The sequence below is a fragment of the Mytilus californianus genome, unplaced genomic scaffold (genome assembly GCF_021869535.1).
Source record: "Mytilus californianus isolate M0D057914Y unplaced genomic scaffold, xbMytCali1.0.p SCAF_4, whole genome shotgun sequence".
NCBI lineage: Eukaryota > Metazoa > Mollusca > Bivalvia > Mytilida > Mytilidae > Mytilus > Mytilus californianus.
The window spans coordinates 71,216,344-71,233,493 of record NW_026262690.1 but is presented as its reverse complement, the minus strand read 5'-3'; the positions used below and the strand labels follow the sequence as shown (position 1 = coordinate 71,233,493).

General features: G+C 31.5%; 1 protein-coding gene across 2 annotated transcripts in view; it reads right to left on the bottom strand.

The window, feature by feature from the left end:
• The window catches only part of LOC127738434 (DNA-directed RNA polymerase I subunit RPA1-like), a 52,687-nt gene that overhangs the window by 16,989 nt on the left and 18,548 nt on the right, over positions 1-17,150 (bottom strand). For both annotated transcript variants that reach the window (XM_052249678.1, XM_052249679.1), the window contains exons 8-20: positions 16,034-16,174; positions 14,779-14,999; positions 14,423-14,552; positions 13,347-13,430; positions 12,779-12,917; positions 12,196-12,310; positions 8,603-8,711; positions 8,251-8,334; positions 7,535-7,699; positions 6,935-7,054; positions 5,655-5,866; positions 3,786-3,867; positions 2,929-3,129 (exon numbers count right to left, since the gene is read on the bottom strand). In XM_052249678.1, coding sequence (XP_052105638.1) covers positions 2,929-3,129; positions 3,786-3,867; positions 5,655-5,866; positions 6,935-7,054; positions 7,535-7,699; positions 8,251-8,334; positions 8,603-8,711; positions 12,196-12,310; positions 12,779-12,917; positions 13,347-13,430; positions 14,423-14,552; positions 14,779-14,999; positions 16,034-16,174 — 1,803 coding nt within the window. The remainder of the gene's footprint in view (positions 1-2,928; positions 3,130-3,785; positions 3,868-5,654; positions 5,867-6,934; positions 7,055-7,534; positions 7,700-8,250; positions 8,335-8,602; positions 8,712-12,195; positions 12,311-12,778; positions 12,918-13,346; positions 13,431-14,422; positions 14,553-14,778; positions 15,000-16,033; positions 16,175-17,150) is intronic.

Here is a 17,150-nt window from a genome sequence, read left to right as displayed (position 1 = left end):
TATTTCATGTCAGTCAGGTCGCTTTATATGCAGCTTGAAACCACTTCTCTGCCATATTGTTATTTTATATTAACTCTGCCCTTGACCATGTTGACCCATGTAATTAATGTTCATTCTTTAACCATATATCATAGTCAGTTAGTTTTTGATTTTGCACTCCCACACCATCTTTCAGGTCAAATGTCTGTCTCCATTTAAGTTGATGATATTGAACCATCATGGTATTAAACACAATTTCATTAGTGATAATGCTGTTCTCGTAGGTCACCATATATTCAACTTGGGTAGCATTCCAGTTATTGAAATTTGTGTCAGATTAGAACAATGATCTAGACCTTTAGGAATGGATCTTATAATTTAATATGGAGCCATAGTATGGGACCCCTACATGGTAACAAAAATAAACAAGCTTGAAAGGATACAACGTCAAGCGGCAAAATTTATCACCAGAGATTACAAGTCAAGAGAGGATGGATGGGATACGTCTCCAAAATGCTTGCCAAACTGGAACTACAACAAGATCTCCTGACAAGACGAACAAGGCGTTGAAGCCAGAAGTTAATAATTTATGTAAAAAGTAGTTGAGGGGCTGATTCCCGCTATTGAACCATACTGTCATTCTATAATATTAATACGTAAGTATTTCTGCATTTGCCTTGTTATTGGTACTAGGCTTGGTGTATTGGCCTTCGGCTTTGCCTCAGGCCAATACAGCTGGCCGAGGACCAATAACAAGACCAATACAGAAATACACGTAATAGTATCTTTATTAATTAACTACAGTGTTACAATATTTTTTTTATTTCATTTCACAAGAGATAAACATTTTTACCTTGAAGTGGAACTATCCAAATCTCAGTTTCTTTTTATAAGATGCAATATCTATAAATGATCTGGTGCCGTTTCCATGTATCTTCTGCCTTTTCTCATCTGAATAATTTTTCTACCCTTTCCAGTCACTATAAAGTGTTACAACTTAAATTAAGACACAACACATAAATAGTAATTGGAAAGGTACTGCCATTGCATGTGTAATGCAAATATATTTAAAAAAAACTATCCATAAGCCAAATGACCAAAGAACGAAGATTTGCACAATTACAATGCATATGTCTGGTCGGGTTTAAATATAAGACCGTTTCCAAACATTAGAAGCGAAAGTAAACAGTAAAAATCGATTTGTACCATCGACATCGTGAAATATTATGAGGTCGTCAAGAAATGTACTTTGTAATAATTTACTCGTTCCCCAAACCTGAAATAATTCCATCGTCTGCTTTCAAAATGCTTTTTAAATGAATGGGACCGTCTTTAGCCTAAAATATGTGCCATACTGAACGTTTCAGCTTGTTTATGGTGAGTAAATAAAAACTGCGTCTTATAAACAACTGTTTACTTTCAGTTTGTGTTTATCATGACTTACGATCTAAAAACTAGAGACGTTCCGAAATCCTGTTTTGGCCGGATCAGAACTCGGCCAATACAGAAAAAAAATCTATATCGGCCGAGTTGACACCTTATATTGCATAGGCAGTTTGCATCATATTAAGTACAATAACAGTGTAGTTAATTAATAATGATACAGTTACAGACTCTGCTGCTGTAACTTTGTAAACAAAGATTCATACGCACCACGTGGATATAACCGTATTACTAATTTCCGATTATTAAAATCTTCGTAAATCTGGATATAGACCAGTATCTATCCAATGGATATCAAAATGATTCCGATTATTACCTTTTTTAATGATTGTAAAGTTGAAATGGCATGAAAGGCTGACATTATTTAGGAGAACTATTTTTTCTAGCCATTGCTGATCATTGGAGTGTAAAAAGTCCAACACCATAACAAAACGGATCTATTTATACATACCGATTGTTTGCGATTAAGACATGTGCATAAAAGTGAAAGCTCGAATAAATATGAAAAATATAACAAAGGGATAGCTCCAAATACCATTTAATAGTAAAAACATATGGACGGGTCAAAATATTTTTTTGGTAAATAAAATAAAGTATGTAAACTGGTTCCTGTCCGACTACAACACTTTGTTCAAGTGTAGCGTAATACAAGCAGATTCCAGTTAGTATGTAAAATAGTAAATATGAAACCGAGTGCGGAAGGCGGAGAAATATAATCGACTTCCGTTAGTTCTGGTCAATGGTATCGGAAACATGCCGCTGATAGCGTCATTTTCCAAAAACTGGTTGTCTCTGAGTCAGAATGATGTGTCCAGATAGGGTGACATGTCTTCCTGCTGACTGTTACAATATGAGCTAGCACAATATAAATCCAGCTCTTTCTGTTGGTCTAGTACAAAGCCAGGTGTATTAGCATGTTCTCGTCTTAAATATGCATTTAATTTGCAACTGGACGATAAACAGCCATCTGTCATTACCATTTGTTTTGTTTTTTTAAATCTACAACTACCATAAGATACAGGAAAATACCTGAAATGTTTTTGATCATGCATTCAATGGTACTGGAGAAGAAGCTTGATATTGCAATTTATCTTGTTCAGTTGATGTTTAAAGTGTATAATTATGTAATCAAAGTTATTGTCAAAAAAAAAATCATCTGAATGAACAAAATTTGAAATCAATCTAAAACTTGTCATGGTTATACTATATAACAACTATCAAATCAATATCTTCAAGCATGACGAAAAAAGTTATGAAAACTGATTATTTGCGTGAAATTTTTAAGTCAAAGGTCCATAACTCTGCACAAAATCATAAGACAGGAACAAATTCAACTGTCATGACAAAACTATATACCAAATATCAAATCAATATCTTCAAGTATGAAGAAAAAAAGAGTGGAAAAATTATTTGCCGGAAGTCAAATAAGTCACCTGAAGTCACCTTTAGCTTTTCGGGTAGGGGACTAATAATCTATATATACTACTTTGTAACCCTTTGACATACCTCTCTACCTGCCATACAATGAAAATAATATTCTTGAGGTCTTATTCCAGTCAGAAACCTCCCAGTAACAAAACCTCCAGCCATAGGAGATACATCATACTGGCAAAAAGATGGCAGTGTTTTTCCACTTAGCATTAGTGGTGGTCGTCTTCCTTCTAATTCAATCTGTCCAAGCAAACATGATATCTGCATACAATTGACCTACAAAAAGATAATCAATTTGACACTATGGATACAGTTTACATGTAAAAATATATTTTAGCTGAAAACACACAAGAAAGACCCATTGATTGCTTTAATTTGATCATAATCTGAAAGTTTTTATCTATAAAATCTTGTTGCAATTAACTGTTGACACAGAGATATGTCTCACCTGTCGGAATAAAATACAGAAAAAGTCAATCAGATGGACAGCAAAATTGCTAATCAATTCAAAGTTGCTGGACCATAACCTAATGGACAGGGCCAAAAAATGGTCAACAAACTGAGATGTCATAGAGTAATGTAACTTTATAGAAAAATATAATTGTCTATTGTAAGTAGTTCCTATCAAACTAAATAAAGCAGAAAACTTAACATGGAAAATTGGTAATTAATTCAAAGTCACTGGACCATGACCTAGGGAACAGGGCCTCAAAATAGTCATCAAACTGATATGTACTGACAGTAATGCAACTTGATCTATCACAAGTAGTTCCTATCAAACTAACTTTAGCAGAAAACTCAGCAATTGTTGACGCCGTCATTGTCATCGTCGTTGCCGAAAAAGCAATCGCTATGTCTCGCTTTCTGCGAATTGCGAGACAAAAACTAACATAAGAACTTTCAGCCCTATCTTAAAAGATAACTGTACTTACAGTTGAACCTTTAGCTCCTGACTGTACCATTAACTGTAAGTTGTTCCTGGGAAAGACTTGTTCTAATCCACCCATACAGGCCCTACAATATAATTCAAGTTATGAAAGTATTTAAAAAATTATGTATGCATTATCATAGATGACTACATGTCATATCATACAGCAGGTCACATATCTCAAAAAAATATGAACTGTATATCGCTGTCCAAAACTTAAGGCAAGCATGAAATGAGAATAAAGTTGTTAAAAGATATCACAGAAATGTCTTAATTGGCAAGTATATCAATGTGTATTTAAGGTAGATTAACTGTATACTGCCATCTTGGATGTAAAATAGCAGTCACTCTAGTTCTTTGCTTAAATCTACAAATTTTGAGACAGATTGGCAACTAATGTGTAAAACTGTTTATTAAGATAAAATAAAATAAGTTATTTGTTGCATTATTTAAACTGTTTTAGCAAATACCAAATATTTGTTTTTAAATTAGCCATTTAAGGGTAGATAACTCTAGTAGTAAATAAACAGCTGCGCCATGAGCGCATGATACGCCCGTCGTCTTGTGTGTGAATTTTTATGCAATAAGCATAAATAGTTTCTGACATACGGCGTGACATGTGAAAACCCCCCCTTTTAAAAAAAAAAAAAAATCAATATCTCAAAAATAAAATTTTGAATCAAAACCAAAAAGTATACAGATCTTTAGATTAATATAACTAAGAAGTGTGTAAAATTTTAAGCAATAATCATAAATCGTTTTTGAGATACGGCGCGACATGTGAAAAACCCCTCCCCCTTTTTTTTTACAAAATACTCAATAACTCAAAAATAAAATTTTGAATCATCACCAAAAAATATACAGATCTTAAGGTTAATATAACTAAGAAGTGTGTAAAGTTTTAAGCAATAATCATAAATTGTTTTTGAGATACAGTGCGACATGTGAAAAACCCCTCCCCCTTTTTTAACAAGATACTCAATATCTCTAAAATAAAATTTTGAATCATCACCAAAAAGTATACAGATCTTAAGATTAATATAACTAAGAAGTGTGTAAAGTTTTAAGCAATAATCATAAATTGTTTTTGAGATACGGCACGACATGTGAAAAAAAACACACACCTGTTTAAGTTACTAAGTCCTGTAACTCAAAAAGTTTTAATCTTATTTTCACCAAAAAGTATACAGATCGTTTGACCATCATAAGAAACAACTATGTTAAGTTTCATGAAATTTGGATAAGTCATTCTCAAGTTACGGTGCGACATGTTTACACCGGACAGACAGACGGACAGACCGACAGACAGACGGACAGTCAGACGGACGGACGGACGCTGGACATTTGTATACCATAATACGTCCCGTCAAAAATTTGACGGGCGTATAAAAAATTATAAAAGAATGTTAAAGAAAATTCATGTTTTACTCCAGAAAACAAGTTGGGTGACACCATTTTTTCTTTTTATTTTCCTAGAGCATTATCCTATCTTCTATATTTTATTTCGAAATTCTATCTTATAGATTTCTTTTTATTCACAAAGAAGTGTTTTTTCAAGAATAATCTATGCAAAATTGGTCAATTTAGCATGACTTTTAGCTTGAATATTTTTATTATATTTTTTTTAAAAATATGATTAAATCTACATTTTGGCAAAGACTGTGAAAATTCTATCTGGTGAAATATATATTGATGATCCACCTTTAAAACAAATATTATTTAACTTTTTTAATGTCTTCAATATCAACCAAAGATGCAAACATAATCCAATGAAAATGCTCCCAACATTTTTACTGGTTGAATGATTATAAGGGTGTGACCTTAAAAAGCTATATCAAGGGTTATCCTGTCATTCACAACTTTTAATTATTACCTTGATATGTCATTTTGTATTCGATCTGTTTTATCTTTCATGCTAAGGTCTTGTTCTCTCAGTTGTCTGTCATCTTTGTTAAAATGTGCAGATTTCAGGGCCTTTAACATGACTTCCTTTTCTGGTAAAGTATCGAAACTAAGTGCCTCTGCTGCAGCAGATGGACCAACAGTATTAGACATTTCTATAGCTTCTGTCCTTCGGTCATCAGCCTATAAATAAACAGTAATTTTTTGTTGATAATTAGAACAACTACATGTAGTAATGTTAATGACCCAAAATGTTATTTGACGACTTACATAAATTGCTTTGAAAAAAAAGGATGATTGATGGCAGATAGTTGGTAGGCTCAGATAAAGATATTTGTATCAGATTTATTAAATAAAATCTTTCAGATGTCCACTAAACATTAGTCTGTTAGAAATCAGTATTTTTTTATTTGGAATTGTGTCTATGGTATTTTCTTTAAGGCTTCTTCAAACTTCCTGCATTTGATGCAAAACTACAAAATCTGCCAAAATAGCCTCTTTTTGAAATTTAGTCATTAATATTTTGATATTGAGCATAGTTAAGGCTTTACCAAATAAAAAAAGAACATGTCTGAGGACATGAATTCCCCCGCTCAAGCTTCAAACAAACGATGGATGGACAGAAAGATGGAAGGATGGAAAGACAGAAGGACAGAAAGACGAAAAGACAGAATGAAGGAAAGACAGAAGGATGGACAGTCAAGGGTAACACTTAATGCCCCTGTCACCTACTGTGGGGGCATAAAAAGATATTTTGCTAAGCAATAGATGTCTTATATAAAAGATGTTGATATAATATCTTTTTGGCTCTTAACTAATTTTACCAAAAACTATGTGTTTTAGGTCAAATACATTAATTTCAACATGTTTATAATGTTACAGCTTATAACTTATGAGACTTTTTCCTTTATTTACAAATAGTTAAGACTGTGTGTGGTTTATAGCTTAACATTTGGTAGAGACACTTTATGTTTAATGAAGACTGTATGTTGGTTTCTAGATGTCTTCTCTGGTTTTAGTGTTGTTAGTTGCTGCATAATTGGTGTTTTACCCCCAATCTCATTATATTCTTACTTAAAAGAATGAAAGGGTTAGTCAGAAGTTTCTTAGAATAATATTCCTGTTAATATTTAATTTTTTTCCATTTCCTATGTAATAAACATAATAAAACAATTTTCAAAATTTTCCAATTAATCCAAGCTTGATTACCCTCCCCTCCCTCTCCATCCTATTTCTAATTAATGTACTGACCTTCTTAGTGACTAGAATATCTTGAACTCCCAGTGAAAATCCTCTTGTCGTTTGGAGGAAGTTGATAAATAATCTACCAAAACATGTCAATATCTGACCTGCTACCACACCTCCATATAACTAAAAATAAATAAATTTTCAGAAGTCATCATCTCATAGTTTACAAAATGTGACAAAGCACAAAGCCTCCTATCATATACAAACTTAATAGATGACAATTCTGTCTAATTCAAATATGGGGTGCTGAAAACATAATATGATAAGAGATTCAAAATAAATCATATCTGCTATCAATGGAGAACTTCCTTAGAAAAATATGGTCACAAATAAAGAAGGAAACAATTCTTTTTTTTATATTTATATTCATATTTATCATTAACAGTATGTTGAAATATTCTTTTTTTTTAACAAAGTTCTAACAGACTTTTCTTCATTTAAAAAGAAAGGTGTGTTTCTTTTTTTCTTTCATTTATCGAAGTACTTCAACAGTATAGATTTTTACCCTTTTTTACAAAGTGCCTGTTGATTTTATAAATTAAATTTTATCAAGGTTGTTAATGGCATTTGCATATTTTAAGTAGCTTCAACTGGAATTGTTACCTCATTACAACAATGTACCAGTCCATAAGGTGTAGGACCATAATGACCTTTGTCAAGGACACCACATAACAACTGCCCATCCCTAAAGATCACATGACTTTCTCCCATGTCCTCTGATACATCCTCATGAATTCCATACTTTGGTCTTCTACCTTCTGCCCAACTCTGCAAAACAAAATCTAAATGTGAACATATATGAAAAAAGATTAGAAATATAAACTGATTTTGTGGCAACACATTTTCATCGTAATATAAAGTGTATATATTAAGGTTACTTGCTTTCATGGGTCTTTGATTTCCTACAACAAATTATAATGGGATAATCATATGTTCAGTTTAAAACATTAACAATTTTCCTACTTATTACAGTAGCAAACAAGTTTTTAATACATGTCAGTGGTATGTATATGGATGTCTGCATGCTCTTGTATGCACAAATTTCATGAAAACCCATTTATGACCTCCTACCTTAAATTCTTGAAATACTTACTTGCAGGAAAAACTTGTCTCTCATTAAATTCTTTAAACACATAAGAAAATAGAGTATTTTAGAGGTATTGGTGTAACCATTTACAGGAACTTTTTTCATTGAAAACCTAATATGTAAAAAATAAATCAAGTAATATCTAAGAGAGAAATAATAAATTTGTGTATTTCAAAACACTTAAGAAAAGTGGTATATAATTTACATTAAGTGGAGTTATTATATAACTTACCCTTTCATTAATTTTGGCTTTACCATTCAAATGTAATGCAGGTTTACCACTTGGAATGACATTTATCAGAACTGTTGACAAGACCTACAAAAAAATATGACAATGAAACGGTACTCTTTAAAATAACCACTAATAGCATCACACATGCAAACTTAATTATTATCTAACATGTCCTAAACATTAATTTTGTCATGTTTATTATAATATTAAATTTATCAAATTATAGAAGGAAAAAGTTATGTTAACTGACTGAAACTTTCCACATCAGCTACCAAGCACTAACTATCATTCCTAATCTTTCATGTTTTTTCATAAAATGCTTTTAATTTCATATTTATAAATACTGACTTACCTGTTTACCAGACCACAGTGTGTAAGGTCTTATCAAAGCTGGTTTTAACATCCTGATATTTCCATGTTTATCACCTAATGCTGTGTACACCAGCTGACAATAATCATGTCTAAATAAAAATGTATATATTATTAGATAAAACATTACTAAAGTGTAATGACAAGATAAATTCCAGAGTCTATGACTAACTAAGCTGTAATCAAAATTTAAAACCACTACAATGGTGATATATAGTTTGTAACTGCCTTTAACAAGAAGTTGCATATGATGTCATGTAAAGAATACTTCCAATCCTTATTAGATATTGTCCTCATATTGTCAAACAGGAAATGAATGTCCAGCAAATCCCTTCTTATTACAGAAACTGAGTAAAATGTGAAGAAATAATTCTATGCCTATTGGTTTGATAAATATTCAAAGTATTGTCTAACAGAAAATGATTGCCAGGCAGATCTTAAAATCACTCACACATTACAACTAAATATTACTGAAGCTTGGCAATATGTAAAAAATTTATGGACAAATGAACGAACAGACAGTTGAACATACAGACAAGGACATTGCAGTAAACCACCCATAATAAACATATTGTGATGTCCTATATATTGTATTAGTTTTGTGTATTTTTAAATGGAAAAATGAATGTGGAATGTGTCCATGGGACACAGATGATGCCCCCCCTTGCATATCATATAAAGATATAAAGGGACATAACTGAAGAACGGTAAAAGTGACGCTACCCAAATTTGTACTTGATTTGAGTTTTGTGGTAATAAGCATTGTGTATAAGTTTCATAACATTTGGTTGAGGCCAACTATAGTTAGAGAACGGAAGCGAAAAATTCAGCAATTTTTATGTTTATAAAGGGGCATAACTCAAGAACGGTAAAAGTGACGCCACCCAATTTCAAACTTGATCTGTATTATGTGGTAATAAGCATTGTGTATAAGTTTCATAACATTTGTTTGAGGCAAACTAAAGTTAGAGAACGGAAACGAAAAATTCAGCAATTCTTATGTTTATAAAGAGGCATAACTCAAGAACAGTAAAAGTGACACCAACCAATTTCAAACTTGATCTGTATTAAGTGGTAGTACATTTGGTTGAGGCAAACTAAAGTTAGAGAACGGAAACGAAAAATTCGGCAATTTTTATGTTTATAAAGGGGCATAACTCAAGAATGGGAAAAGTGACGCAACCCAATTTTGAACTTGATCTGTATTATGTGGTAATAAGCATTGTGTATAAGTTTCATAACATTTGTTTGAGGCAAACTAAAGTTAGAGAACGGAAACAAAATATTCAGCAATTTTTATGTTTATATAGGGGCATAACTAAAGAACGGTAAAAGTGACACCACCCAATTTCGAACTTGATCTGTATTATGTGGTAATAAGCATTGTGTATAAGTTTCATAACATTTGGTTGAGGAAAACTAAAGTTAGAGAACGGAAACGAAAAAATCAGCAATTTTTATGTTTATATAGGGGCATAATTCAAGATTCGTTATTGTGACAGCACCCAATTTCAGTCTTGATCTGTGTTTTGTGGTAATAAGCATTGTGTATAAGTTTCATAACATTCGGTTGAGACAAACTAAAGTTAGAGAACGGAAACCAACTTTGGAACGTATGGACGTACGTACAGATGGACAAGGGTAAAACTTAATGCCCCCTCCGCTACGGCGTTGGCATAAAAAAGAAACTACAAATTGGAATTTATATTATAATGCAGTGTTTTCCCTAGGCTATTCAAGCATTGCGGTACCGCTACGCATAAATTTCGACCGCCATGCTTTCATCATTGCTGCAATGCATCCCGCTATGTGTGAAAATTATAAATGTAAAATATTTATTATCGATATTTTGAAAGTGAAGTGACAGGTAACAACATTCCACGGGTGTTTTAAACTCATCCGACTGATAATTGGATGCATCACGTCGCGCGTGCGGGGATTTTACAACCTTCTTGATTAGTTGGTTATACATTTGTAAATCGAGACTTCGGTTACATAATGGAAGTTGCCAGTTAGCTGATAAATAAATAGTAAGATTAATCTCCAATGCATATCCTTCTGTGCTAAATAAAAAGTTTAACCTTTTCCAGTATAAATTTCACCAAAAAATGGGCCAGTGTTTGACATCGTTGTTTTACTGTGATCTTTAAAAAAGTAAATTAAAAAAAATTGGTATAGTCTCTGGTATTATAAAATAAAACTAACGTTATTTCACCGAGAATGGACAAAACTTTTTTTTTTAAATAAAGTTTCGCAGTTTTTTCCATCAGCTATATCAATGTATATTTACATCAATGCATTATTTTTTGATTGGTCACAACAATCAGTTATTTTTAGATTAGTCACGGTTGATTGATTATATCAAAGAATACACATCACCGCAACCGGGCCGAGAAAAAGACGTGTCTTATGAAATATTTAAAACATTTGATGGAAAAACTTTCAAAACATACGTAGTTATTTACGGAAATATTGTTTTTAATAAACTAGTGTTGTTCTATCTTTAATTCAATGGGTCACATAGCAGATTCATTTGCCGTTTTTTACACAAGTGGTCTTTCACTTCAGCAAGATACAATTATGAAGCGTCATAAATAAATCGGACAGGAATGTATTTAAAAAAAAAGTTAATTGTCATGAAATAAAATGTCAGCTTAGCTTCCAAACAGGTAATTTTCAAATATGTCATCCGTATGTCAGGTATTCTTCATTGACGACTTCTGTAATTAACGCAAATAGACTTTTTTTATTGTTTCCTGTAAAATCTTTGTGAAGCAATGATGACATTCAAAGTTTTATTTAACAACTTGATGTTGCTGCTGAAACCATTCTATCAGCAAAGTGAGGACACTGTTAGTGAAAGAATGTAAAGACATGACATTTAGGCATTGGAACAAATATTCTATACCATTTATTCCGTTAGGAACATTTACTGTAATATTTATTCCAGTGGAAATAATATTCCAGAATATTGTTTCCATTTGGAACTTATATTATGAAGGAACTTCTATTCCGTGACAGTATCCTTGTCTGTCTAAGTATGCAGCAATTGGTCTTGTTTTGCCAGTTTCAACAGCTGATTGTGAAAGGTGTTTTTCATGTTTAAACAGAGTTAAAACACCTTTGAGAAACAGACTATGCCAAAAAGTGCTGAATTGCTTAATGCATATATCAATTGAAGGACCAAAGGAAAAAGATTTTGATTTTGAAAAATGTGTGGGGACCTTTGGAAAGTTGAAACAGAGGAAGATATCAACAAAATAATGTGTACATGACATAAATTTGTAAATAACTAGTGCAGACTGGATTATTTTTAGTATTGTTTATAAGGTCTCTCATTAATTCCTCTCATCTGTAATAAATACTTTAAAGTTCCATGACTTACCTATAATAAAACAATTAGATTCGTATATGGCTATAAACATATAAATTATGTAGTGTAACTAATTCTGAAAAAGAAACATCGTGCGCCGCGTTGCAAATCCACCATGGACCCACCATGCATGAAAATTTTTCTAGGGAAGACACTGTAATGCATCTGCTTTTTTAAGGAGGAATAGCAACTTGTCATAATACCTGTTGAAAAATCTTCCCCTCATTGTTAATGAAGCTCCAGCAATCATGTGATCTTGGATAAGGCCTGCTAATGGTGTACCATCCTTTGGCACTAAATACTGGTAATCTGTAGCCACTATAATATAAACAATTTAATATTTTTGATTAATGCTATATTTAATTCCTGGAATTTCTATTGTTTCAGAAAACACATCTGCATATTTGTAAGTCATCTAATGTTTGTGAAAATGTTAAGCAGAGATACTTTATAGCAAATTAATAACACATAGAAAAAAATCCATCTATAAGCCACTAAGCATTGAGAGAGAACTTGAAATCTAATACTACACTAAACAGATGTAGTTTGACAAAATAAGGAAAGAATTTTGCTCAAAAGGGACAATCAAATTTTAATGCATAAGCTTTTGCCTCAGACTGAAAAGCCTGACTGTGCCTTTTAAAAAGAATATCAGTAATAAATGCAATGCTTTGTGCTTTTGATTTCATCAAGTGTGGGTAATATTTGATGTCATCAAGTTCACCATATACATATAGTATAGGCTTCATTTTTCTATCAGCTGACTTCTAGGACAAATTCTCTTACCTATAGTATAAGCTTCAGCTCTACATAATTCATTCTGTGGAAAATGAGCATTCATTTCATCTCCATCAAAATCAGCATTATAGGCTTTACAGTTAGCATAGTGCATTCTTAAAGTTTTCTCTCCTGGTAATACTCTAGCCTACAAAGTAAAGGTCAAAGGTCAATATTCCAGGTATTTCTTACTATGCTATAAGATTCCTACAGAGGCAAGTGAAGATTTTATTTTATCTTGTTTATTTTCAGATTTTATTGGATACAAACAGAGAAGCGAAAGTTATGACTGAATATGTATCTCATACTGTAAACCAACTATTTTTCGCGAGTAGAAAAATAAGGCTAATATAAATCGTTGCGAATATGTAAAACTTGGATCTTTCCCTATTTAACTACATCAAGTAAAATCGGAAATCGCGAAATTAAATTGCTGCGAAGTGGACTAGAAAGGGCTAAATGCGAAATAAATTATCCGCGAAAATAAGTTGGTTTACAGTATTTGTTCCTGAAAATTAGGTCTATCCTTACTTTTTTCGTCTGGATATTAGGTTTATGATGTATTGTTTAACCTTACCTTGTGTGCCTGGATACTAGATTTATGAAGCGTTGGTTGTCTGTTCAGCAATAGAATATCACCATTCTTTAAATGTCTAAGCACCTTCAAACCAAAATAAAAAAAAAAGAAAAGAATGTCAAATTACTACATCTAACACAATACACTTTTTTTTCATTTCAGTGGTACTGTATGGATTACGATAATATTGCATTGCAGATATGATATTAATCAAAACTAAAACCAGCTGAACATACTTCTTAATTCTATTTGAGATTCAGTTCTGAGGATAATTTTATGATAGTTCTCCACTGAATCCCATTGCAATGCTATATAGGCATATTCAGGAAAATACTCTTTTCCATTTCAGAGACAATTCAGATAAAACAGATGCCATAGCTTTGAGTTGTAAAGAATTTGTTGGATTATATATTTATCTGTATTATGTCACTTCAATTCTTAAATATTAATAGAAACTACTTTACAATTGAATTTACATTTTAATAGACTGATATTTTGTAATCATCATATTTGACTCAGTGACTAAAATTAATTCCACATGAAAGGAGTAAGTTCACGAAGGGTTAAAATTTGCCATAAGATTTTGATGTTTTTTTCAATCAGGCCAAAATACTACAAATTTCACATAGAAATAGTTGTGATATTACTATTAATAAAATAACTTCATTTTGGCTCATCACATTAAAAATGATGAAGTACTGACTCATTGAGTATGCCTTATTAGTGTTGTAACATCAGTTTTGGTCAAATTTTCAATAATTCTTGGCAGATTTTAGCATAATTCACTTTGGCCGCCACCCCTGATCCAGAAAGATTTTGTGTCTAGGGATTTGATATCATCATTAGCAATTTTTGGTTAGAGAACATTTCGGATCCAAGGTTGCGCCCAAACTTCCCAAACTTAAGTGTTGTCAGTAAGGCAACAGCATTTAGGTACAGACTGAAACTAGGGGCACAATTTTTATTTTCATATCAATATAAGTTTAATCTTAAATATATAATGCTTTATTAATTTTCTTCTTTTCAAAATGGACATATTCAAATTGTTTTAAGAAAACTTTTAATGGTGGAATTACCTTTTTACATCCCATCATAGATCCATTATTACTTGGTGTAAGTAGCTGTTTAGCTATAGCCTCTCTTTGAGTTTTATCTGTGGCACTTAACATGACCTTTCCACCATTTTCATTTACAACAAAGGATGCCCTACAATTGATAATGTCATGTCATAAACAATGTCATGCTCCTGTTAACGATACAATTATTGATTTCAAAAGAGAAGAATATATCAATTATAATTCAAAATATATATCACCTGGATTAATCAATCCTGGCAATTTTAAAATCTTTTTAAATAATTTAACACAAAATATGGTCAAAAATATTACCACAGTTTTTAAATAAAATATACATTCTCGTATTATAGTATTACCCTGGGTGTTTTAATGGTCCGTTTATAACAGCTTGTCTTAATTCATGTACATTCCATGGTGTCACTGGCTGTGGAAAGGTCAACTTTTTAGCAAACACTTCTGGAATACCAATCTCATTAGTATTTAAAGAAGGATCAGGGGAAATAACTGATCTGCAAGCGAAATCAACACGCTTTCCCATCATGTTCTTACGGAACAATCCTTCTTTCTTCTCTAGGAGCTGAAATGTAAATGGATCTAATTTATCAACTCAGTTCATTGTTATTGCAAAATAGGAAGTCAAGCTTTCGTGGCAATTAAGTTGCATAACTCTTCAGTAGCAAAATGGAAAAGGAGTAGGTGCACCAAGCCCCAGAAATGGCAAAACATTTGATTCAGTTTGCAGAACTTTCAATGCATGCGAAATTATTTTTTAGCAATTACAATTGATGGCAAACAAGTATTTGATATTCTGATAAGGATTTAGTGGTTAAATTCTGAACTGGCGAAAAAAGTATTTTGTTATACTCTGTGGTACAATTTTGGTGAACTTCAGTCTTTTAAGCAAAAATTTTAAAACATAATAAGGACTCATTCCTGTCATGTTTTTACTGATTGATCCTTCTTAAACATTCAAAATTGAGACAATTGACTTAATAAAATCTGGAACATTTCTTATTTTGCAATAACAAACATATGATAAATTCCAGTAAATCTCATATTTTTCAATAACAATTTCAGTAGAAGACTAATTCTTTCTTAGTTTTATTTAAAGTTCAAATATAAGGCCAAAAAAAAACAAAATATCCATATTCCTTTCAAAATCAAAACTGATCATTGCTTTAGACATAACAATTATTAATACAAACCTAAATAATTTAAAACAAGGGGCGTATACCCTAATACACTCAAGTCAATAAATAAGTATTTATATACTAAACACTATGATCAAATTGTAAAATTCTTAAGAAAATTTTTGAAATAGATTCCAGAAAATATACACAAAACAGTTTTAATAGCTTTGTATCTTTTTATCTGCAAGGGATTCCTTTGACCAAGCAAATTATAACTGTCCTCCAGTAGCTGTGCTAGTGGTATACTCTTTAGTTTAGTCATGGCCTACTGTAACAGGGGTCCCTAGGTTCAATTTATGGCAGATACAGTGGTTACTTTAGAAGGAAAGTCATGCACTACTTTTAAACATCCAATGAATTAAAACTTTTTATTTCCATTCATTTACACGTATAGTTATGAATAGATTTCAAAATTTTTAACCTGTTTAATTCCATTTCGTTTCTCTGTAGACAATCTATCAAGGTCACCATCATAACAGCTGTTGACATGTGTTTGTAATAAAATCCAAGCATTCTGTAACTTATCTACTAGTGTCTTCCCTGGTACTACTGATAAACTTGTCTGAAACAGAAGATTAAGTTTAGGATTTCTAGTCACAGATTCTTAAAGTACAGTAAAATTATAATTTTCAAGATATGCACTAAAATTGTTAAGGCTTCTTAAAAAATTGTTTGTCAAGCCATTTTTTCACATGGTTTAGGCAAGCTTTTTCGTATACAATAGTTTATCAATCTAGACGTTTTGTTGCTCTGTCCAGATTTAAGAAATTATGGCCTTAAATACTTGAAGTAATGTCGCCAGATCTTTTTATTTCTTCAAGAAAATAACTCTTATCAAACACTTTTTGTAAAATATATGTTAAGTATTTTCAAACAAAATGAAATTATTGTTCTTAACTTTTTTTTTCAAAACACAACAATTTTAATGAAACAGGCAGGCTTAAAGAAAGAAACAATTTTTATAATGACCTAAACGTGAATTGAAGTCGAGATTTGTTACCCATAAAATTTCACTATTGAGTAATAAAGGATGAAATTGGTTATTTATGATCATGGTTTAATCTAGGTAGATTTCTGTTTTACGTAGAATTATCTCCTATTTAAAATGATTGGTTTTTTTTATAATTAAGAAAAAAGTTGCAATTATGGAGATGACACCCTGTCATAAGCTACTGAAACTTATTCATTTTATTCAAATTGTGTCATTACTTACTCATACTTTTCATTACTAAATTATTATACATTTTTAGATTTTTTTTCAAGAATTCAATTCCCCAAGACAAACTGATTCTTCTATTAGATCAATTTTTTTATCGTTCTGTAAATTCATTCCAATGGAATTTAAGGTTGATAAATCTTCAAGATCTAAAATTAGTTACATCAACCCAAATCAGTTGTTATAAGACTATATGTCTTTATTTAAAAAGATAGTCATTTTATCTGTTATTCTCAGACTACAAGTTATGTTAATAATACAAATGTTTCATTCACAGATGTTAATAATACAAATGTTTCATTCACAGATGTTAATAGTACAA